This window comes from Canis lupus, chromosome X, assembly GCF_011100685.1.
Source record: "Canis lupus familiaris isolate Mischka breed German Shepherd chromosome X, alternate assembly UU_Cfam_GSD_1.0, whole genome shotgun sequence".
In the NCBI taxonomy this organism is placed as follows: Eukaryota; Metazoa; Chordata; class Mammalia; order Carnivora; family Canidae; genus Canis; species Canis lupus.
In genome coordinates this window covers 10885399-10909887 of record NC_049260.1, presented here as the reverse complement: position 1 = coordinate 10909887, position 24489 = coordinate 10885399, and the positions used below count along the sequence as shown (strand labels likewise).

Here is a 24489-nt window from a genome sequence, read left to right as displayed (position 1 = left end):
AAATGAAATATTTTACTGACTTGAAAGTATGCAGGAAAGATTCCTTCCAATAAGAAAAATTATGCATATGCATTTCCTTTTCCCTTGCCAATGTATGGCAGCAAGGAAAACAGAGACGAGCTAATATTTAATAAGACATCTAGAAAAGCCATTCTGTTTACCTCAACTGCCCATATTTCACTCTTGCTTTTATTTGCATAGCCATCTTGCCCTTCTGTCTTCTTATTAATTACTATTTTTTAAACGTCATCATCATCATCATCATCATCATCATCATCATATTTATTGTTATCATAGCCAAATTGTGTTTTAGCATTTACAGGGTGCCTGCCACTATTCTGGATACAGTCACATTTCCTAATCACCCTTCATTTCTACCTACTATATAAAATTTCTCATTGGTACATTGCTAATTGACTATAGTAAGTTACAGTAAGTACTATAGTGTTCTTCCTAACTTCCTCACTGTTACAAGTTCTCTATTCTTTCTTTCTTTTATTTATTTCTCCTCAGCTCAGCTAAGATCATCTTTGCTAGCCACTGTGACCACTGGTTAGTACCCCAAAAGTTCCTACCCTCAACATCTACTACAACTAATTGGAAGCACTAATCTTCATAACTGATCTATATTTTCCTCTCTTTCTCGGTCCTTATTTCCTCATTCCGGAGAACAAGATGACTTCTTTTCCCTATATTGTGTGTGTGTGTGTGCACTCTCTGATGCAGTATGGGGTGGGTTGATAAAACATAATACGCAAAAGAACCATATTAGACATACGAAGTTTCATGGGAACACCAAGGAGTGAAAATTATTTTACTCTAAAATATTGAAGGAATGTTTTACATCTAGGAAGAGCCAAGATTCTCTGAATAAAGAGAATTGTGGGAGCTGTTAAGTAATTAATCTGATATAAATGGTTTCATGTAAGTAAAATCTATGAAAGAGGATCAGGGTTCATTGGGGTGGAGAGTTAAAGGGAATGGGAGACAAAACTCAGTAAAGTCCATTAATGTTAGAGTCTTAAATGATATTTACCCCATTTCCCTTTTATAAGTCTTTAAAACATCCTGTACTTAGGTCTTCAGGCAATGGAAAGATCTCAAAAACATGGCCATGCTTTCCCATACTTGATATTCTCTCCATTTATTTATCCTGAATCATGAGAAATGTCATTTCCACAGGGTGACATCCCCAGGAGAACCAGAAAAAAAGCTGTGTGAAAATGATTGCTCATTCTATCTGGTCATTTAAAGGAGCAATGGCAAGATGGGTGTTTGTTTTATTATTCTCTGTACTTTTCTCCCCTTTTGAAAAGTTACTTCTAGAAAATAATGAGTAACAGCTGCTATCAAACAAGACCCTCATAAACTTGAAATGATTTTCCATATCTTGGCCTTCTCTATGAAACTTTGCACGAATAGCCTAATAGGAAATCATCTCTTCATTTGTTGGAATCCTGTAGCATTTTATCTGTACTTCCTAATCTTACTTAACTACTACTTAACTATTTCTGTCTCATAACATATATTATTATAATTTATAACTATTCATGTAATGTCTATTCTCCCTGCTAAAATTTTTGACGGTAGCACCCAAACCTGTTTCATCTCTCAACTTTTCAGTGCATGCAGTAGTTGGTATTTCCCATATAATTCAGACTCAGAAGTTATTGACTAAGTGAATAAATGTAGGAATGAACAGTCCCATTGAAAGCTCATTCTCAGCTTGTTACTCATAGGATTTTATTTCAAATATTGCCTTCCAAAGCAATGACCACAAAATTAGTATGAAATGGGATGAGCATGAAAATTGATTTCAGGAAAATCGAGCTTTGAATTTAGTTCTATTGTTTCTTTTGGAAATACTCTACAAATCAGAAATATTTGTTTTGTCAAAATGATGACATAGCTCTTTATAAAATGTGCCCTTAGCTGGGTATATTCAGAGGTATAGCATTTAAAGAAGAAATGAATTTAGAATTTAGTTTTCATGCTCATACTTGCCAAAAATAAAAATTAAACAAAACTCAAGGAAAGCAATCCAGTTTAATTGCTAATAAGCAAAATCAAAGCAATGGAATTACAACATAATATCTAGAATATTATAGAATTCTTTTAAAAATATTATAAACAAAAAATATTATAAACACTCAACAATGCATTATGTTAATTATAAGATAAAATACAATTGTCATTTAAAATATATATTTAAAAATTAAAACATCAAAAATAATTCATTTATTAATAATTTGTTCTTATTTAGAATAAAAATAAACCAAAAAGATAAAAATTCATTTCTGCAGGTGATTAGTTACATTTTTATAATGTTAAACAAACAAGAACATCAAACTTTTTGGTTTCTTTCTAATTGAACAAAGAAAGTATCCACCATCTTTGACATGTGCACGTTAGAGTGCTATGATCTTTGTTAATTTTAGATAAACATTTAAAATGGTTAATAAAAAGGAAACTAAAAATTTCTGATGTATTTAATTAGAGCCTCTTGTCACAACGTTGAAAAATGAGAGCGGTCTGAAAGTCTATAAAATGGCATGTTTTATATTGAGATTCAAACTTCACTTTGGGAGTAGGTATTCAAAATGAAAACCAAAATTTTGAATAATCATTGACTCTTATATGAATTTTGGAAGAGACTCATATAAGCCAAATCCATCATTTGCTCTTGTATTCATTCCCATTCACACTCCCACTTAAGATAAAATAGGGAATGTAGCAATAATCTCTGACATTAATTTTCTTTGTGGAATAGAACACAAATGAGGAAAGTTTTCAAAAGTGGCAAACAATATATAAAATTTAAACTACTAAATTGGCTAGCTCAAAAGAATGCCAAAATGAAATGAATACTATACATATTTCTATTTTATAATAAAAAGCCCTTAAAACTTATTTAAGATTATACAAACATCTAGATTTCCCACAGGCTTAACATAAATTTAAATGAAACCTACCTTTAAAATTTGGCCTGATTCTTGCATCATATCCTGATGTCCTTCCCATTAATTTGTCCAAGAAATCTGAAGGCGATAGGGTCTGCGAAGGTTGTTTTCCAGACCTGGAGTCATGGTCTTTGCAGAAAGCCGTCCTAAACACACAATTAACTTTATTAGCAACAATTCCACTCTCATTGCCTGTGAACTAAGGCTCACAGAATGTTTGACATCATGTTTTGTTAATATATATAATATGTAAGAAGAAAAAGAAAATTACAAACTTTTTGGTCAGCTTCTGAATTTGTATGTTCTCTAAAGTTAACTTTAAATGATGAGAGTTAGAAATCCTGAGTCATATCTCCCAGATGTCCAAACTATAGCCATAAAGATGTTTAAGATGATACAACATGCATAGCTTATATTGTAGATTTTATGGACATATAGCTAAAGCTATTTCTTTCTAGACTCATCAGAGAAATGAAGATGATAATTTCTAAAATGTGATTGTCTTGAAATCATTCCCCGATGACTATCAAGCAATTCTTCCAGCAATTTAACCCTTAATACAAGTCTTCTACTTTTTATTATAAATATATAAGATGGACAGAACAAAGTAAACAGTAAACTATTCCATTGCTGATTTTCTCACCTGCTAGATTCTGTTCTAGCTATCAACTATTAATAATTTTCAATGTATTATCTAGAAGAAAAGCTTCACTTGGAAATTTAACTTCATTTTAAAATAGGTCAACAATAAGTGTGTCTGTACTTCTATTATTTTATCAGATGTTATTTATATGTTAACATTTAAATTGTTGACTCTCCAGTAAAGTATTCATGAAAAAGAACTTCTAAATCATTTGTCTTCTGCATTTTCAAAAACACTAAGTGTTGATTGGAAAATCTCTCATATTTTCATTTTCCTTAAAGGGCTTATAAAAAGACCCTATTTGGTTTGTAGTGAAATGAATTCTTTCACAATACATAGTGGTTGACTATTTCTTTCCTAAAACATAATATTTTACAAGCTTCGTTTTTAATAGTTTAACAAATAATCTTGTCAATTATATCCCTGAGAAAATACCACATTTTTGCCAGTTTTTCAAAGTAGTATTAAATGCAAAGTATTAAGTGCAAAGAGGATTTAAACATTTGGTAGGAGTTAAAAATTGATATGATCGTCTAAAAATACTCACATTCCCATATGTAGATTCATCTGATTAATCAAGTATTATTTAATTATGATGGTGATGGTGGTAATGAAGGTGATGATGATGATGGTGGTGCTTCTAATGAAACCGAGCCTACAGTTTTTCTTAATCATAGTAGGTGTGAACCTGAAAGGAACATAGTGGGTTTTCCCAGTACTCATAACAGTAGCTATATGTTTCATTTCTCTTGGTTCTGTGAAAAAACACCATAAAAATTTGGTGAAAATTAAATGAAGAGTTCTACACTTTATTGTATGAACATCTCCTGTCTCTCTGCTGTCTTAGAACCTCTGCCATTAGAATGGCTATTTCAGTTACTGGTAATCATCTGATATTCTGAAGTATCAACTGATTTGATAATTTATAAACTAGGTAGAAAATGCACACATGCAAATAATGGTTTCCCACTCTTTTTAATTATGCATAGTCCATTTCTCATGCATACATAAATACAAAGATGTCATATTAATTAAATTTTAGTAGGCATTCAGTTTCCAAATATACTGAGCAGTGGAATATAGTGGTAAAATGAGGTTTTAAATATTTTTGATGTTTCAAGAAATTTCCTGAATTGTAGTGCTCATAGTATGCATCTAGTTGCTGAAATACAATAGAAGTTTCAAGTTGACTGAGAATTAGGATTCTTTTCTATTTTATATAAAATGTGCATGCTCCTTGTAAATTAATCCAATCACTTCCACTATATGATAAACATTACATCTAATAATCATTTTAAATGACTTTCAGAAGAATTTAAAAGCAAAAAAATCATCATTATATAGAAATGTAAAGAGCATGCAACTCATTAGACTTCCTTAATATCACGTTGCCTGTGAAAATGTGTTGCAATGCATAGAGTGAGGTTATGGATCATAAAACTTGCCTTTGTGAAAATTTACCACCCTCCCACCATAATTACGCCTTTTAAAAGAACAAAAGAAATCTAACTCTCCTTTATAAAATTAAAAAAATATGGTCCAGGGCATAGAAAAATAGATAAAAATGTATGACACGTTCTCTTTCAAACAGTTTTCATGGGGAAAATATCAGCATGCAAAGTCGTTTCACCTACCTGAAGTGGTTTGTCTCTAAGAAAAATGCAAACAAGGCTGTCAAAATGTTCACTAGCTGCCGGTTCATTCCTGTTTCTGTGATGCTTGTGGAAAATATCCCCGAAATGATTCCAGAAAGAAGCTAGGACAAAGTATCTATTTATTGTCCGGATTCGAAATCTGGCAGGAATCTAGTTTCCTTGAAAATCAAAAAGAGATTTGGGTTTGTACAGTTTGCTGAGAAAAAACAAAAAGTGCCAGTCCTAGGCATCATGGTCAAGTCAAACCAGGGCTCAGGACCATCAGTTAACCAAGGAAAGACAAAGCCTTAGAACTGATGGATTCCCCAGCTGCTTTTCCTGAATAATAAAAATGCCGCTACCTTAATCGTATCACCATGCCAAGGGGGCTGGTGACAATGCCATGCTGGAAGTCAGGTTGCTGTGGCTTTTGTTTTATGTCCTTTCTGTTTAGCAAATCTCTTTTCTCTAGAAAATGTTCTCTTTTCAAAAGAAGTTGTAAATGAGAGAGAAGAAAGGACTCTGCGCGCTGGAGTGGGCACGGGGAAAGAGGGCAAAATTGCTGATATCCTGTGCTGGAATGAGAGCTACAGAAAGAGACGGAGACGTGATCTTACCCAGCCTATAAATTTCAGCACTCGGACAGCTCCTAGCTCTGAAGTGCGCATGTTTCCTTTTTCAGTCGCTTGGGGCGGGGGTCGGGAAGAGGCATTCAAGAGGGGACAAGCCTGATGTTCAAAGCAAAGAGTGTCTTACTGTTCAGCGAAAGGGTGCTAAAGAGGAGTGCGATGACGATCAGGGGAGAGCAGAGGTCAGGGTAGACGGAGAGGGTGAAGGAGATTAGGGTCTGACCCCTAGAAATGCGAGTCTGTCCGTGGGTAGGCGGGATGGGAGTTTGAAGCAGAAAAGGGAATACGGCCAAGGAGTGGGAAAGGGAAATTGGGGGAAGCAGAAAACAGAATCTGGAGTACGGAAATTATAATAGAGGAGTGGGTAGTTCACTCCTTGTCAGTGGAACCTAGAGGCAAAAGAGGAGTCCTGTGCTGAAAAGGAGGGGACGTTTTCTTGGCATAGAGAAGTCCGTGTGCAGAAAAAGGTTCATAAGGATCAATAATTTAATTTAGAAGCCCTTTATGCCTTCCTCGCCCCTTGAGTGTTTTCGTTTGATTTTAGCCGCCTGTTCCCAAAGAATCGCTACCTCTCTACTAGGGAAAGTCCCTTCCGCTGAGCTTTCTTCAGTGGCTTAGAATCCTTGGGCATCCTCCTGTTTAAGACAATTTGTAGAGGAGGAAAAATACAATAATAGGCCAGCAGGGGGCACTAGCAATCTTTTTCTGCCCTGATTAAAGGTTAGAGTAGGGCTTCTCCGTAAGAAACGGAGAAAGAAAGGGTGAGACTGAGGGTTGAGTTTTCATCTGTCCATTCCAGTTGTTAATCACCAGGGAGGGCCATGCAACAAAGTGTGGATGTTCTTCTAAACTGGCTAAGGAGACAGAAAATAGTGAAAGTTTATAAATCCTATACAAAAGCATGACAGGTAATCTTGCTATTTCAAAGTAAATTTACAAATATTATTATTACTAAAAGAGGAAAAGAAATGCAAGTAATTAGCAGCTTCTGGTTAGGGGAAATGCAAAATACATGTTCTACCATGAGTTGGGTGAGTAACCTACTATTTGCCTGTAAAATATATCTTGTTAGTCACCTTGGCACTCTACTGCAGGCCTTAATTTTAAAACAAAATGATTAGTTTTTAGTCCATAAATGACTAATCTGCCCTTGGATTAATTAAATATCATAGCAGAGTAACAAAGGATTCTGTATTTTTAAAAAGTAGATTCTGAGAAAAAAATTACAAATTCTTATCACCTTTTAATGTTAATATGAATCACCTGAAGATCCTGTTAAACTGCATATTCTGATCTAGTAGATCTGAGGTGGTGCCTTAGATTCTGCATTTCTAACAAATTCCTAGCTGAGGTTGATGCTGCTGGTCCACTGATCCCACTTTGAGTAGCAATGGTCTATATGACCTGTTATCAAATTCCTGTCCTACCAAGACATTGAGAGCATAGGAACCTCTCTTTAGATGAAAAGCAGCAAGTGCCCAAGCATTCTGCTTACATACAAAATCAAATAATTCTTTGGATGTGTTCTTTTAGCTCTCAAAGCCCAGAAAAGGTGATTCAATATAAAAGGAAAATAGTATAGTGTAGTGTGAGAGACATCCCGGGACTGCAACTTTGAATGTGTTCACTTCCAAATTCATCTACATCGAAACTCTAGACCTGATTTTATCCCTACAGACCTGACCCAAAAATAAAAACCAATTCTTGGAAATATATTTCTTCAGTTGATGCTATGGAAAAATCATATAAGAACTTTTTTATGCTCAAGATTCTTTTCAAAAGAAAAACATATATGTAAACATAGAAGAGAATGATTTGTCCCACGTTTCTTTGAGGTTGTAATGACGCTTAAAGCAATACAGTCTTGCAAATCATTTCTTTCAATGGCAGAGTCTTTTTATTAACTGGGAGTAGGGGGAGTAGGGGAACCTGTGACAAAGAGGCTCTGGCCAGCTCTGAAATCACAGCATTTACTATTTTAAAGTTGGAAGGGACTTTAAAGAGGGTCTAGTCTAGCCTCCCCATTTTACTTTTCAGCTCTTTTCAATTTGGATTCCAGCTCCGTCAATCCATAGAAACAGCTCTCACTAAGTCTTCCAATGCATTCCTTGTAACTAAGGCCAAAGGATATTTTTCTGTTGTCCTCTTACTTGACATTTCTGTGGTCCTGAACATTATTTGTCTCTTTTCCCTTCTTTTTAAAGTTATTTTTATTTTATTGTGGTAACAACACTTAACATGAGATCTATTCTCTCAACAGATTTTTAAGTGTACATTACAGTATTGTTAACTGTGGGCACAACATTGTACAGTGGATCTCTAGAGCTTATTCACCTTGTATCACTGAAACTTTATACATGTTGATTAGCAACTCCCCCTCTTCTCTGTCCTTAGCCACCTCCAGTCTGCTCTCTTGAAGCACCTTCCTCCCTTGACTTCGTGATACAGTGTACTCCTGCCTTGCCTCCTATTTTGTCTTTTTGGCAGGCATATCCTTCTCTACCTGGCTTATAAAAGTTAGATTTCTTAAAGGCTATATTCTAGGTTTTCTCTTCTTATACTATGCTCTCTTAGACAATATTTTGCACATTCATACCTTCCATTACCTTCTTACACAGATGGTGCACAAATATATATATATATATATATATATATATATATATATATATATATCTCCAAGTTTTATCCAGATTTGTACATCCAACTGCTTCCTAAACAATTCCTGCTGGATGTCTCAAAGGCTTCTCAAATTCCTCACGTCAAAACCAAACATTTAATACTTCCTTTAAATCCATTCCTATTCTATTGTGCTTGTTTCATTGTTGCCAACCAAAAGCCAAAACATCATCTCTAAGATTCCCTCTCCATCATATACCATATTTAGTTCTTCACCAAGCCCTATTGAATTTCATCCCTCAAATATTTCCAAAAATCTGTCCACTTCTCTCCATCTCAACCTCCACAGCCCCAGTTGAGCATTCCTTTTCTCTTCTTTGTATTGTAGTAATAGTTACTTTACTAGTCTATCCGGACCAACAGCTCATCCTCCTCCACCTCATTCTATACACTCTAGCCAGAGTGGTTGTTTTAAAAATCAAAATCTGGTTATATCATTCCCGCTGAGTGACACTACGATTTTCTATTGATCTTTGAGTAGAACAGAAAAAACACCTAACATGACCTAAAAGTTTTGGATGGTCTGGCCCGTGCCTACACTGTCCATCTTGTCCCCTACTTATCTCATTTCTTCCCTTATAGCTATATTAGTGTCTTTTTAGTCCCTCATGCTTGCTATATTGCTTAATCCCAAGGAATGCCTATCCTTCCCATTTTGTCTTGTTAATATCAACTTATTTTTCAAATCTCTGCCCAAATGTTATTTCCTCAAGAAGGTCTTCCCTGGCCGTCAACTCTCCTTATTATAGTCTTCCTTAGTATTTGGCAGACCTGAGTCAAAGAGCTTATCACCACCATAGCATGTATACATGTGTATGATTAATTGCCTAAATAATGAGCTTTGTAACAGACAGGGACAGCATCTGTATTAGACCATCATTGTATCCTCATACATTCACTGTTAATGACAATAATCACAATGGTTTTGATGATGATTAGAATACAATTTTTAGAAGGCATCCAGAAGTGCTGCTTAAACAAAATAATCTACTTAGATATGTATAGTTCTGTCCAAAATTGTCACAGGGAATTAACAAATGAAGAACTGTGATTATTTGAAAGGAAACCAAGCTCAGTGGCTCATGAGTTTATAGCATGAGATGAAAATACAAGACTAGGAGTCTGATATCCTTGATTCTTGTTCCAGCTCTAACATTGATCAATTATGTGACCTTAGGAAAGCCATTTAATCCCATCGAGCCTCATTTTCATCATTTGTAAAATACAAATGATAATCTTTCTATGTCAAATACTACTACATGGAATAGCTGAGGATGTGTTTTTAGGTTCTTAATCTCAGTTCTTAGCATCTACTGACTGCTAAAATTCATGTTTTGACTTTATCCCTTGGGCAATTCCACTTTCAAGCACAGTAAGTCTCAGGAGGTTAGAAAAAGTCTTATTTGCAATGAAATGGAATCCTGAAGTCGAATGTACCTATGCTTCTAAATCACCAAATAACTACTAGTTGAGGCATGTGGCACCCTCATTTGGTATTCTTCTTATCAGAGAATTGAGAAGATTCTGACCCATCCTATAATGTCATAAAGATCAATACACGCTATTTGTCTATATGATGCTCCATATTAAAGATTTTAAATAGATATAAACAAATAGAGATATGTTTTATGAGCATCATCTGATGTTCAGTATCATTTACTAACACTGACAAACTTCTACCATATACAATACTTTATAGTTTTCAAAATACTCATACTGTGTGGTAGGCAGAATAATGATTAATAACCACTTTTTTCCAACAAGGAATCTAAAATTTCATGTACATTGATGAATTTTCCCAAGTCCACATGATTATTGACAAAGTCATGCTTTCTATATTTACTACCCAGGGGAGCAGACTTATTTCTCATCATATGTATAATCTTATTTTTGAAGTCACTGAAAACCTACTATATATCTATTTTTAAACTATTTTTTATACTATGTTTATTATTCCATTGTAGTAGGTGCCCCATTCTTGAGGGTATTTTGGTCTCCATTATATTGAGATCCAGTTATCGGCAATTGGCAAATGAAAATTTTGCTATTAAGAGTCTCAAAGTTGATTTCCTTAGGGAAAGAGTTCAAAGATATCTAATATATCAATATCCTACATCAGATCTCCTTGTGAACTTTTATGAGCCTTTCTGTAGAGAGATGATCCTCCTCAAATATGGACATTTTTCCCTCTACTTAAAAAGATGAAGTAGAGACTAAGAAAGAGTTTGTTAATTTACATTTGACACCAACCAAGAAGCAGAGGTTTGAGGCAAATTAGAGAGGGCAAGAAGTTGTTTTACCAAATCTTTAGTTTCTTGAAGATGCTTCCTCACAGAGAAAAATGAAGTCAATTCCATCTGATGTTCAGTATCATTTACTAAAACTGACGTGGGGCTTGTGAGATTAGTGATTAGTGATTGCCATTCTTTGACGATATATAATATCTCAGGGATCAGGTAGAGAGTCTACCTCTTAAGTTTGAGATCTCTAAGCTACCACTGCAGGGTCAGCAAATGGCTCTCAACTTTCATGGCCGCTCACTGGCCCATGTGTTCTTTATCCCCTTGCAATGGTTGTGTTAGAAATGAAAGGCACACTATAGAGTCACTTTGTTGGATTAAATAAGTTGTTAGGAGGATGGGAACTTAAAAAAGAAGGTAAAAAATGAAGCATAGTTCATGTTGATTTGTGCAGGCTGCCAGAAGCACTAGTACTGATGAATTTATAGCGGTTTTCAATGGCCAGCATTATCCACAGAGCAAGGATGCCAAAGAGCTGATTCGCCCTGCATTTATTTTCTTTCATTTTTAGAAACCCAGTTTGCTTCTCTCTTCTTTATCTGGTGGAATGAATAAAGATGCTTAGCATGCAGAGATGCAAGCTTCAAGGCCATGAAGTCTTAATATGAAATCACGGCTCTTCCAGGTTCCATGCAGACAATTGGATGTCTATCCAGAGCATTTCTGGATTAAATTACTTAGAAGTCAGAAAAATCATTTTAAGATTGGAACTCTCCTGCTTATTAGCGTTCAATGTTCACAGACCACAAATGTGTCCAGCACTTGAAACAATTTCTATTTCTAGCGATGATTCATACAAGTGATTGCTTCTCTGTTGGCTGATGTGAGAAATGCAGCATTTCTTTTCATAAACATCAAGTGGGCAAACAATAATTTGGAGGGTAAATCAAATGTAATCTCACTTGACTATATTAGAAAGGTTCCTCCTTTGCTACAATTCTAAAAATGAAAATAATGAATAACAATAAGATTGATTTTTACAGTATCACTTGTCTTAGGATCTCTTAGGTTGTGCAACTGACATGAAAGCTGCCTCAACACCACCTTCATTATCATGATACCCTTGCTGAAAATGCCCTTCGAAGAGTTCTCAGATGTTAAAGTTTTGTTATTGACTTTATTAATGTTTATCTCCCCTCCCCATAAAATGCCTCTTGGTTCACAGAAGGCTGAAAATAAGCTGATTTTGAAAGAGTGAATTATTTTAACTTGAACAATAGCAACAGTTTTACATCTGCATTTTGAAAGAGTGAATTATTTTATTTTGAACAATAGCAGTACTTTTACAAGTGCAGGTAAACTAGCACTTGGTAGTTGCAGTGTAGTTCCATTCATTATATTCAACGATGACATTTTTATTATTGTTGTAAAGCATAGCATAGATGCCAACGGGGTAGTGCATATGTAATCAAAGTCCTGCCAATCATCCAGTCAACAAATAATAACGAAGCACTTACTATATACAAAGTACTGTATACTTCTTGAAGAAGAGGTAAAATAATATATTATTTCTGCCCTCCAGGGACTTATGATCTGTATGTGAAAATAAGAAAAATAAGTCCTATAGAGGTGGGGCTCTAGGTCTAGCTCTCATCTGAGGAGATCATCTTACTGACACTCAAAAGCTTCAGAATGTAGCATTCACCTATGTATTCCTCACAGTCTAAATTCTGGTTCTTAACTTGGCAAAATTAATCTCGTCAGTGCCCCAAATATGTTACTAATTAAGGATGTGACATACTAACTCCATAACAACTAAGAACCTGGCATATAAACCAGCATGAAAATATAGCTGTCAAGCTGCCAAGTAACCCGTGTAGGCTGAGCAGTGTATAAGCTTTTTGGGTGCACACTGCCTGGGAAGGCTTCATGATAAACATGGTTAGACTAATGGGATCTGACTGAATGGTTGAAATGTGAAAAGGTTGAGTAGAACCTGTCTCAAATAGACTGACGGATCCATCTCCAATTTCCTAATACCCATTTGTGAAACTGAATATTTATATTATCTGTTCTCATTACTCATTTCTTGGATTGGGATTTGATTTATCTCTCAGACTTCTTTTTTTATGCTCCATTTATAATCAATTCCACTGCTAATTGACATATTCATTGCTTTTTGAAAATGGTATATTATGAAATATTATATACTTACAAAAATATTTGTGGAATATTCTGTCTCTTAGATTAACTTCTATCCTGAATATTTTGTTATCATTTCTTGCTTTATTATTCTAACACATACATACACACACACACACACACATTGTTTAATTTCTCATCCTTTATTTTTTTTATTATTTTTTTATATTTTTTTTATTGGTGTTCAATTTACTAACATACAGAATAACCCCCAGTGCCCGTCACCCATTCACTCCCACCCCCCGCCCTCCTCCCCTTCTACCACCCCTAGTTCGTTTCCCAGAGTTAGCAGTCTTTGTGTTCTGTCTCCCTTTCTGATATTTCCCACACATTTCTTCTCCCTTCCCTTTTATTCCCTTTCACTATTATTTATATTCCCCAAATGAATGAGAACATATAATGTTTGTCCTTCTCCGACTGACTTACTTCACTCAGCATAATACCCTCCAGTTCCATCCACGTTGAAGCAAATGGTGGGTATTTGTCATTTCTAATAGCTGAGTAATATTCCATTGTATACATAAACCACATCTTCTTTATCCATTCATCTTTCGATGGACACCGAGGCTCCTTCCACAGTTTGGCTATCGTGGCCATTGCTGCTATAAACATCGGGGTGCAGGTGTCCCGGCGTTTCACTGCATCTGTATCTTTGGGGTAAATCCCCAATAGTGCAATTGCTGGGTCGTAGGGCAGGTCTATTTTTAACTCTTTGAGGAACCTCCACACAGTTTTCCAGAGTGGCTGCACCAGTTCACATTCCCACCAACAGTGTAAGAGGGTTCCCTTTTCTCCGCATCCCCTCCAACATTTGTTGTTTCCTGCCTTGTTAATTTGCCCCATTCTCACCGGTGTGAGGTGGTATCTCATTGTGGTTTTGATTTGTATTTCCCTGATGGCAAGTGATGCAGAGCATTTTCTCATATGCATGTTGGCCATGTCTATGTCTTCCTCTGTGAGATTTCTCTTCATGTCTTTTGCCCATTTCATGATTGGATTGTTTGTTTCTTTGGTGTTGAGTTTAATAAGTTCTTTATAGATCTTGGAAACTAGCCCTTTATCTGATACGTCATTTGCAAATATCTTCTCCCATTCTGTAGGTTGTCTTTGAGTTTTGTTGACTGTATCCTTTGCTGTGCAAAAGCTTCTTATCTTGATGAAGTCCCAATAGTTCATTTTTGCTTTTGTTTCTCTTGCCTTCGTGGATGTATCTTGCAAGAAGTTACTGTGGCCGAGTTCAAAAAGGGTGTTGCCTGTGTTCTTCTCTAGGATTTTGATGGAATCTTGTCTCACATTTAGATCTTTCATCCATTTTGAGTTTATCTTTGTGTCTGGTGAAAGAGAGTGGTCTAGTTTCATTCTTCTGCATGTGGATGTCCAATTTTCCCAGCACCATTTATTGAAGAGACTGTCTTTCTTCCAATGGATAGTCTTTCCTCCTTTATCGAATATTAGTTCACCATAAAGTTCAGGGTCCGCTTCTGGGTTCTCTATTCTGTTCCACTGATCTATGTGTCTGTTTTTGTGCCAGTACCACACTGTCTTGATGACCACAGCTTTGTAGTACAACCTGAAATCTGGCATTGTGATGCCCCCAGATATGGTTTTCTTTTTTAAAATTCCCCTGGCTATTCGGGGTCTTTTCTGATTCTGCACAAATCTTAAAATAATTTGTTCTAACTCTCTGAAGAAAGTCCATGGTATTTTGATAGGGATTGCATTAAACGTGTAACTTGGCCTGGGTAACATTGACATTTTCACAATATTAATTCTGCCAATCCATGAGCATGGAATATTTTTCCATCTCTTTGTGTCTTCCTCAATTTCTTTCAGAAGTGTTCTATAGTTTTGAGGGTATAGATCCTTTACATCTTTGGTTAAGTTTATTCCTAGGTATCTTATGCTTTTGGGTGCAATTGTAAATGGGATTGACTCCTTAATTTCTCTTTCTTCAGTCTCATTGTTAGTGTATAGAAATGCCACTGATTTCTGGGCATTGATTTTGTATCCTGCCACGCTACCGAATTGCTGTATGAGTTCTAGCAATCTTGGGGTGGAGACTTTTGGGTTTTCTATGTAGAGTATCATGTCATCGGCGAAGAGGGAGAGTTTGACTTCTTCTTTGCCAATTTGAATGCCTTTAATGTCTTTTTGTTGTCTGATTGCTGAGGCTAGGACTTCCAGTACTATGTTGAATAGCAGTGGTGAGAGTGGACATCCCTGTCTTGTTCCTGATCTTAGGGGAAAGGCTCCTAGTGCTTCCCCATTGAGAATGATATTTGCTGTGGGCTTTTCATAGATGGCTTTTAAGATGTCGAGGAATGTTCCCTCTATCCCTACACTCTGAAGAGTTTTGATCAGGAATGGATGCTGTATTTTGTCAAATGCTTTCTCTGCATCTAATGAGAGGATCATATAGTTCTTGGTTTTTCTCTTGCTGATATGATGAATCACATTGATTGTTTTACGGGTGTTGAACCAGCCTTGTATCCCAGGGATAAATCCTACTTGGTCATGGTAAATAATTTTCTTAATGTACTATTGGATCCTATTGGCTAGTATCTTGTTGAGAATGTTTGCATCCATGTTCATCAGGGATATTGGTCTGTAATTCTCCTTTTTGGTGGGGTCTTTGTCTGGTTTTGGAATTAAGGTGATGCTGGCCTCATAGAACGAATTTGGAAGTACTCCATCTCTTTCTATCTTTCCAAACAGCTTTAGGAGAATAGGTATGGTTTCTTCTTTAAACGTTTGATAAAATTCTCCTGGGAAGCCATCTGGCCCTGGACTCTTGTGTCTTGGTTTTTGATGACTGCTTTAATTTCCTCCCTGGTTATTGGCCTGTTCAGGTTTTCTATTTCTTCCTGTTCCAGTTTTGGTAGTTTGTGGCTTTCCAGGAATGCGTCCATTTCTTCTAGATTGCTTAATTTATTGGCGTATAGCTGTTCATAATATGTTTTTAAAATCGTTTGTATTTCCTTGGTGTTGGTAGTGATCTCTCCTTTCTCATTCATGATTTTATTAATTTGAGTCCTCTCTCTCTTCTTTTTAATAAGGCTGGCTAATGGTTTATCTATCTTATTAATTCTTTCAAAGAACCAACTCCTGGTTCTGTTGATCTGTTCCACAGTTCTTCTGGTCTCGATTTCGTTGAGTTCTGCTCGAATCTTTATTAACTCCCTTCTTCTCTTGGGTGTAGGATCTATTTGCTGTTTTTTCTCTAGCTCCTTTATGTGTAAGGTTAGCTTTTGTATTTGAGTTCTTTCCAGTTTTTGAATGGATGCTTGTATTGCGATGTATTTCCCCCTTAGGACTGCTTTTGCTGCATCCCAAAGATTTTGAACGGTTGTATCTTCATTCTCATTAGTTTCCATGAATCTTTTTAATTCTTCCTTAATTTCCTGGTTGACCCTTTCATCTTTTAGCAGGATGGTCCTTAACCTCCACCTGTTTGAGGTCCTTCCAAACTTCTTGTTGTGATTTAGTTCTAATTTCAAGGCATTATGGTCTGAGAATATGCAGGGGACAATCCCAATCTTTTGGTATCGGTTCAGACCCGATTTGTGACCCAATATGTGGTCTATTCTGGAGAAAGTTCCATGTGCACTTGAGAAGAATGTGTATTCAGTTGAGTTTGGATGTAAAGTTCTGTAGATATCTGTGAAATCCATCTGGTCCAGTGTATCATTTAAAGCTCTCGTTTCTTTGGAGATGTTGTGCTTAGAAGACCTATCGAGTATAGAAAGAGCTAGATTGAAGTCACCAAGTATAAGTGTATTATTATCTAAGTATTTCTTCACTTTGGTTAATAATTGATTTATATATTTGGCAGCTCCCACATTCGGGGCATATATATTGAGGATTGTTAAGTCCTCTTGTTGAATAGATCCTTTAAGTATGATATAGTGTCCCTCTTCATCTCTCACTACAGTCTTTGGGGTAAATTTTAGTTTATCTGATATAAGGATGGCTACCCCTGCTTTCTTTTGAGGACCATTCGAATGGTAAATGGTTCTCCAACCTTTTATTTTCAGGCTGTAGGTGTCCTTCTGTCTAAAATGAGTCTCTTGTAGACAGCAAATAGATGGGTCCTGCTTTTTTATCCAGTCTGAAACCCTGCACCTTTTGATGGGGTCATTAAGCCCGTTCACATTCAGAGTTACTATTGAGAGATATGAGTTTAGTGTCATCATGATATCTATTCAGTCCTTGTTTTTGTGGACTGTTCCACTGAACTTCTTCTTAAAGGGGAATTTTAAGAGTCCCCCTTAAAATTTCTTGCAGAGCTGGTTTGGAGGTCACATATTCTTTTAGTTGCTGCCTGTCTTGGAAGCTCTTTATCTCTCCTTCCATTTTGAATGAGAGTCTTGCTGGATAAAGTATTCTTGGTTGCATGTTCTTCTCATTTAGGACCCTGAATATATCCTGCCAGCCCTTTCTGGCCTGCCAGGTCTCTGTGGAGAGGTCTGCTGTTACCCTAATACTCCTCCCCATAAAAGTCAGGGATTTCTTGTCTCTTGCTGCTTTAAGGATCTTCTCTTTATCTTTGGAATTTGCAAGCTTCACTATTAAATGTCGAGGTGTTGAACGGTTTTTATTGATTTTAGGCGGGGATCTCTCTATTTCCTGGATCTGAATGCCTGTTTCCCTTCCCAGATTAGGAAAGTTTTCAGCTAGAATTTGTTCAAATACATATTCTGGCCCTCTGTCCCTTTCGGCGCCCTCGGGAACCCCAATTAAACGTAGGTTTTTCTTCCTCAGGCTGTCGTTTATTTCCCTTAATCTATCTTCATGGTCTTTTAATTGTTTGTCTCTTTTTTCCTCAGTTTCCCTCTTTGCTATCAACTTGTCTTCTATGTCACTCACTCGTTCTTCCACCTCGTTAACCCTCGTCGTTAGGACTTCTAGTTTGGATTGCATCTCATTCAATTGATTTTTAATTTCTGCCTGATTAGCTCTAAATTCTGCAGTCATGAAGTCTCTTGAGTCCTTTATGCTTTTTTCTAGAGCCACCAGTAGCTGTATAATAGTGCTTCTGAATTGGCTTTCTGACATTGAATTGTAATCCAGATTTTGTAACTCTGTGGGAGAGAGGACTGTTTCTGATTCTTTCTTTTGAGGTGAGGCTTTCCTTCTAGTCATTTTGCTCAGTGCAGAGTGGCCAAAAGCAAGTTGTATTGGGAAAAGGAGAAAAAGAGAGGAGAGAAAGAAGGAAAGAAAAGAGAAAGAGAAAAAAAAGGAAGAAAAAAAACGAAAAAGAAAAAAAAAGGGAAGAAGAAGAGAAAGAAAAAGAAAGGAGAAAAAAAAGGGGGTGGGGGAAGGAAACAAATCAAAAAGCAAAACAAAACAAAACAGAACAAAAAAAAAAAAAAAAAAAGAACCCCGGGGGAGTATCTTCTGATTCTGTGTACTTTAAGTCCCTTGGCTTCTCCTGGAAGTTGTCCGTCTAGCTGGTGTTCTGGAGGGAGGGGCCTGCTGTGCTGATTTTCAGGTGTTAGCAGTTGGGGGGGCTGCAGTGCCCCTGCCTGGTGCAGGGCTCAGTGGGGGTTGTTTACCCCGTGAGGCCGCAGGAGGAACAGCCCCAGTGGCGGGGCCAGCTCTGGAAACCTGGATTCAGCCCCCGCAGGAACTCCGGGGGTCTCCGTCTGCAGGGCCTGGAGGCTCCGGGGCGGGGCCGCTGATCTGCTCAGCTGGGGCAGGAGCGTCCTGGCTGTCCTGGGCCCTCCCGGCCTCTGCCTGTCCCGGGGGAGGCGGGATCCTGGGCTGTGTCCCGGCGCCCTGTGCTCCGGAGCCTGCGCTGTTGGATTCGCGCTCCCGGGCCGCGCAGCCCCCTCCGCGGAGCCGCCGCCCGAGCCCCTCCGAGCTGCTCCTGGAACCGCGCAGCCCCCTCCGCACGGAGCCTCTTCCTCCGCCCGAGCCCTTCCGAGCTGCTCCCGGGGCCGCGCAGCCCCCTCCGCGGAGCCGCCGCCCGAGCCCCTCCGAGCTGCTCCTGGAACCGCGCAGCCCCCTCCGCACGGAGCCTCTTCCTCCGCCCGAGCCCCTCCGAGCTGCTCCCGGGGCCGCGCAGCCCCCTCCGCGGAGCCGCCGCCCGAGCCCTTCCGAGCTGCTCCGGGTCCCGCCGGGTCCCGCCGCCCGCGCTGCAGCCCTTAGGGAGCTCGGCGCACTCTCCCGGGGCGCAGGTGTCTGTTACTGTCCCGGGGAGCCCGAGGGCATCCCCGCCCTCCTGGGTCCTGCTCCACCTCCCCGCGAGCCCCTTTCCGCCCAGGAAGGTTGGTGCAGCTCCTGCTCCTCCGGGACGGGGCTCTCCTGTCCTGGGGACACTCGCCCCGGCCTCAGCCCGGCTCCTCGCGGGCCCCTCCCCCTTGGAGGCCTTTGTTTCTTTATTTCTTTTTCCCCGTCTTCCTACCTTGATAGAAGCGCGAACTCTTCTCACTGTTGCATTCCAGGTGTTCTCTCTTTAATTCTCAGGCCGAATTCATAGATTTTCAGGATAATTTGAAGGTTTTCTAGGTAGTTTGGTGGAGACAGGTGATTTGGAGACCCTACTCTTCCGCCATCTTGCCCCTCCCCCCTCTCTCATCCTTTAAACTGTACCTAAATTGAGTGAGATTGTATTCTTCCATGGTTTGCTTTGTTTGGTCAATATTATGCTATTACATAGCAAGAATCCATTCATTTTCACACCACATTGCTTCATTCTGTGAGCATTCCACAATTTACTGATCCATTCTACTGCTGATAGACTTTTGGGTTGTTCCCAGACTTTTTGCTATGATAAATAATGCTGCATAATATTATTATATACTTTCTGCTGTATATATGCATATTTAGAGGAAGAAAATGTATTGAGTCCTAAGGTATGCACAGCTTCAATTTTATTAGATGATGCCAAATTGTTTCCTACAGTGTTGTAACAATTTGCACTCTCACTATAGTGTAGAAAAGTTATAATTTCTTTATATCCTCACTAACAGTTGATGTTGTTAGACTTTTTAATTTTGGCCAATCCAGAGACTGTTAACTAGCATCTCATTGTGGTTTTAGTTTGCATTTATCTAACTACTAATGACCTTGAGTACCATTTCAATACGTTGACTGACATTTGTATTTTATCTGTGAAATACATTTCTTTTGAAAACTATTCAATTAGGTTGTTTCCTTTTCCTAATTTATATGTAAAAATTATTTATTAAGATTTTACTTATTTATTTATTTGGGGGGGGCAGAGGTAGAGAATCTCAGGCAGACTCTGCACTCACAGGGGTTGATCCCATGACCCTGAGATCATGATCTGAGCCGAAATTAAGAGTTAGACTGACTAAGCCACCCAGGTGCCCCTGTGTAAAATCTATTTTATAGCAATTCTTTGCTAGTTGTATGTTTTACCAATATCTTTTCCAATTTGTGGCTTTTCATTTTCGTGATATGATCAATATGATAAAATTAATTAGTTTTTCCCTTATAATTTTGCTATCTTTGTCTTATAATAGAAGTATCAATATTGATATTATGAAGAGGGGACCCCTGGGTGGCTCAGCGGTTTAGTGCCTGCCTTTGGCCCAGGGCATGATCCTGGAGTCCCGGGATCAAGTCCCACATCAGGCTCTCTACATGGACCCTGCTTCTCCCTCTCCTTGTGTCTCTGCCTCTCTCTCTCTCTCTGTGTGTGTGTGTGTGTGTGTCTCATGAATAAATAAAATCCTTATTTTATTTTTTTAAATAAAATCTTTTAAAAAAGATATTATGAATATATGTTCCTGTATTATCTTCTAAGGTTTCTAAATGTCATTCACATTTGAACGATTAATACCTAGAGTAAATATTGTCTATTTTTATTATCTACGTGACTGTCATACACTTATAGTTGTTAAATGATGTGTGTAGATCATATATGGAAACAAGAATTAGGTGCTCCCCTTCTAAGAATTTGGAAATTAAAATGCCCTATAATATCAATATAGCATATTAAAGTGTAGATTTGCAAAATCACTTCAAAGAGATAAAATGGTTCCTCATCCAAAAAGACTTGACCATTGTTCAAGTAATGTATGACTGTATAATAAATGGTCCAAAAACTTTTAAGGCTTAAAACAACAATTTATTACTATCTCTCAAAGTTTCATAGGCTGAGTGGGTTCATCTGGATTTTCTTGTTTAAGATCTCTGAAAGTGTTATATGGAAGCTGAGGCTTGAGTTACCTGAGGACTCAGTTGTGTCAGACTTCCAAGATGGCTTGCTTACATGAACAGCATTTGATATTGGCTATTGGATACTGGATGGGAACTCACCTGGAATGGTCAACTAGAGGACCTACACATGGCCTCTCCCTGAAGCTTGGTCTTCTTCCACTTTGGTGCCTGGGTTATGAGAAGGTGTGTCCCAACAGTGAGCATTCCAAGATAACAGGGAAGATGCTGCTGCAAGGATTCTTATGACATAGGCTTAGAAATCATCTTATGTCACTTCTGTTGCATTTTACTGGTTACACATGGCCAGTTCAGTGTCAGTGTGAAAGAAGACTTCTCTAGGGTGTGAATAGTAGAAAGTATCATTCATTGGGCAGCTGTCTTTGAAGATTAACTACAAGAGCCATGTCAAAGAATTACCAGTATTAATATTTGCAGAGTGCTATGTCATCTTCTAATTCAAGTAATAAATAAGATTAGATACACTGAAAAACCTCTCAATATAAAACACCTAGGATTTGTGGATATAATGTGTTTTTAAAGGCAAAGTTGAACTGGCCATGTACTGAGAGAAATTTTCAGAAACCCAAAACAAGAGCACATGAATCCAGAGTAAAATTCAAATGCTAAAGATAGGAGCTACTCTAGAATATCCTTTAATCCCCGAGATTAATGGCTTCCATTTTAATGGCAGCATGGGCTGGGACAAAGGAGGAGGGAGAATAAGATAGAAAGCCTAGAGCCCAGGCAAGGTAGATGGTCTATGTGGAGACCCTCTGTATAAGCCATACAAAAGGAGAGATAGCACAGAAGCATTGCCTATCTAAAACTTGACTTTAAATGGAGCATTATCTGAGAATTTGTAACCAGAGGAAAATATCATATAGGCTTGTGATCCCTACTCTATAATCCAAACACCTCAAGCCGAGAATTAATTTAAAGTTGTTCTGAATTGGTGACTTCAAGTATCTATGGTGGAAGCAATTCTAGTCTGCTTGGGGGAAATGAATTTCAACACACACCTCAAAGTTTTCCTTTAGCTAAAGTTTAATAGATATAATGATTTACAAACACAAATCACAAAGCATATGACAAAACAAGGTATGCATAAGTAAGAGTTGGGAGAAGCAATGAATAATAGAATAAGACACTCAAACACTTCAGATATTAGAATTTTCAGACTTAGAATAGATGTATTAATTATGTTTAACAATTGTAGAAATAAGAAGTCAGTAAGAAATAAGTAACTCAAAAAGAACCAAATAGAATATCAGGAAATTAAAATTATAATAATCTACACTTAAAAGTCAATGAGTTCTTTAGATATCATATTAAATATAACTCATGAGATAACTAATGAACTGGAGGATAAATCAGAAGTGCTATCTAGAAAATAGCACATAGAAACAAAGAATTTGAAAACATAAAAGAGAAGAAATGTGGAAGATAGAGAACATCTAACACATGTCAAGTAGGAGCTTCAAAGAAATAATAGATTTCAGGAGCAGTGATTTTTGAAAAGACAATGGCTAGAATTTTTCTGAATTGATGAAAAACTCGAATCATCAGAATCAGAAATTCTGGTGAAATCCAAGAATAAATGGAAAAATTACCATACCTAAATAAAGTGTACTTAAAGTGAAACTAAAAACACTAAAGAGTAAGGAAAAAACCCTGAGATCAGTCAGAAATCAATTTTAAAAATACTACGTGACAGCAATTAGATGGACAGCTGAATTTTTAGCAATAATAAAAGGAAAAGAAGACAATGAAATGAATTATTCAGTAAACTGAGGGAATATAATGTCAACCTAGAATTACATACCTGCAAGTTCTTTAAAAAATGAGTAAAATAAATATATTTCCAGACAAACAAAACTGAGAACATTTACTAATAATGAAACATCCAGAAAGGAATAAAAGAAAATTAAAAGTTGGCATGAAAGAATATTTTAGGAAAAAGGAAAATGACTCCAGAAGGAAGGTATAAGATGCAAGAAAAAGTAGTGAACAGATAGGTAAATGTGGACAAATAATAAAATCCTACTCAAGAGAGCCAGGAATAGTTCCCAAATCAATCTGATTAAAGCTATACTATGATACCACATTAGGATAGAGCAAAAAGAAAAATCAAGGAAGACGAAGATAAGCAGAGAAAATAACAGAGAGAGTAGAAGGCCAGAAGGTCATCCTGACAAGTTTTTAAATGCAAAAAAAAAAAAAAATAGATGAATATCTTCAACTGGAGAATCAGAGGTGTTCCCTCTCCATCTCCTTCTCCCTGCCCCCAACTCCAGTTCTCCAAGAGCAAGATGCTGGGATTAGTTCACTTTATATGGGAACATTAAAAGACAATTTAACTGTTGCCTTTAAGAACATAAAGTCCATTTTCTAAAATATGCCAAACCAGCATATCTCGATTTCCTTTCAGGACAACCATGTAGGGGCCATGGGTCTAGGATATATAAATGTTGGAAATTTTTGCCAAATGGCTGACTGTAGGACCAGACAAAGAAGAAATGGGTGGAATCTCCATCAACAAAGATTTTTAAAGAACATGTTGGTTTGTCATAAACCCACTTCCAGGCTTATTCATCTATGGCACATGATATTATTTGAAAATTTAGAAGATGTATATCCAAGCGCTAGCATCCCTACTTACTAGCTCTACAATCTTAGACAAATTATTAATTAATTAATAGTTTCCTTTCAGTAAAATGGGAGACAATTTCACCTTCCATGTTCACCACCTCTGGTTATAGCAAGGATCCAGTGACATGGGTTACAGGGCTATATAAACTTCAAGGACTCCAATAAATGTAAGTTGTTACTCTAGAATAAATGCTTTCATTATCACAATCACATGAAGCTATTTATGTAATAGCCTCCTTAATCATTTCCTTAATTCTAAGGAGAGGATTATAATTTGTATTCAGCATTTCACATTGACTTAGGAAAATAGAAAAAGAGAGAAATGTATTTTTCAATGATGATGAATAGTATATACAAAATATATGTGGATGAAGAAAACAAGATCCTATTATTTTTCAGATGGGCAATTATTATATGAGCTTCTGGAAAGAAAACCTAATTCAAATTTTAAGTTACTAACTTTAATAATAAAACATGTTTAATAGTCATGCCAAATGACTTGCATAGATTGCTAAATATGGATGGTGGAGAATTCAATTGACATAAAGGAAAGGTCTTCTTGTCAGAGAAAAATTTTTAAAGGGACCTAAGGATAATTTAATGTAACCATAAGACTGACTCTGGAAAATACTGAGTTGTGTTTGCTTCTTGACCAGCACACCAAGA

At 37.2% G+C, this 24489-nt stretch overlaps 2 protein-coding genes across 19 annotated transcripts in view; one reads left to right on the top strand and one right to left on the bottom strand.

Moving 5' to 3' along the window:
- Positions 1-5866, bottom strand: part of GLRA2 (glycine receptor alpha 2) — a 173803-nt gene extending 167937 nt beyond the window's left edge. For 2 of the 4 annotated variants that reach the window (XM_038586857.1, XM_038586858.1), the window contains exons 1-2: positions 5238-5866; positions 2973-3106 (exon numbers count right to left, since the gene is read on the bottom strand). In XM_038586857.1, the coding sequence (XP_038442785.1) occupies positions 2973-3106; positions 5238-5305 (202 nt within the window). In that variant the 5' untranslated portion in view covers positions 5306-5866. Of the gene's footprint in view, positions 1-2972; positions 3107-4150; positions 4275-5237 lie in introns of those variants that run through there. The other 2 variants (XM_038586859.1, XM_038586860.1) reach the window with 2 other exon arrangements.
- FANCB (FA complementation group B) overlaps positions 1-24489 on the top strand; it is a 459601-nt gene that overhangs the window by 275415 nt on the left and 159697 nt on the right. The window lies entirely within an intron of this gene.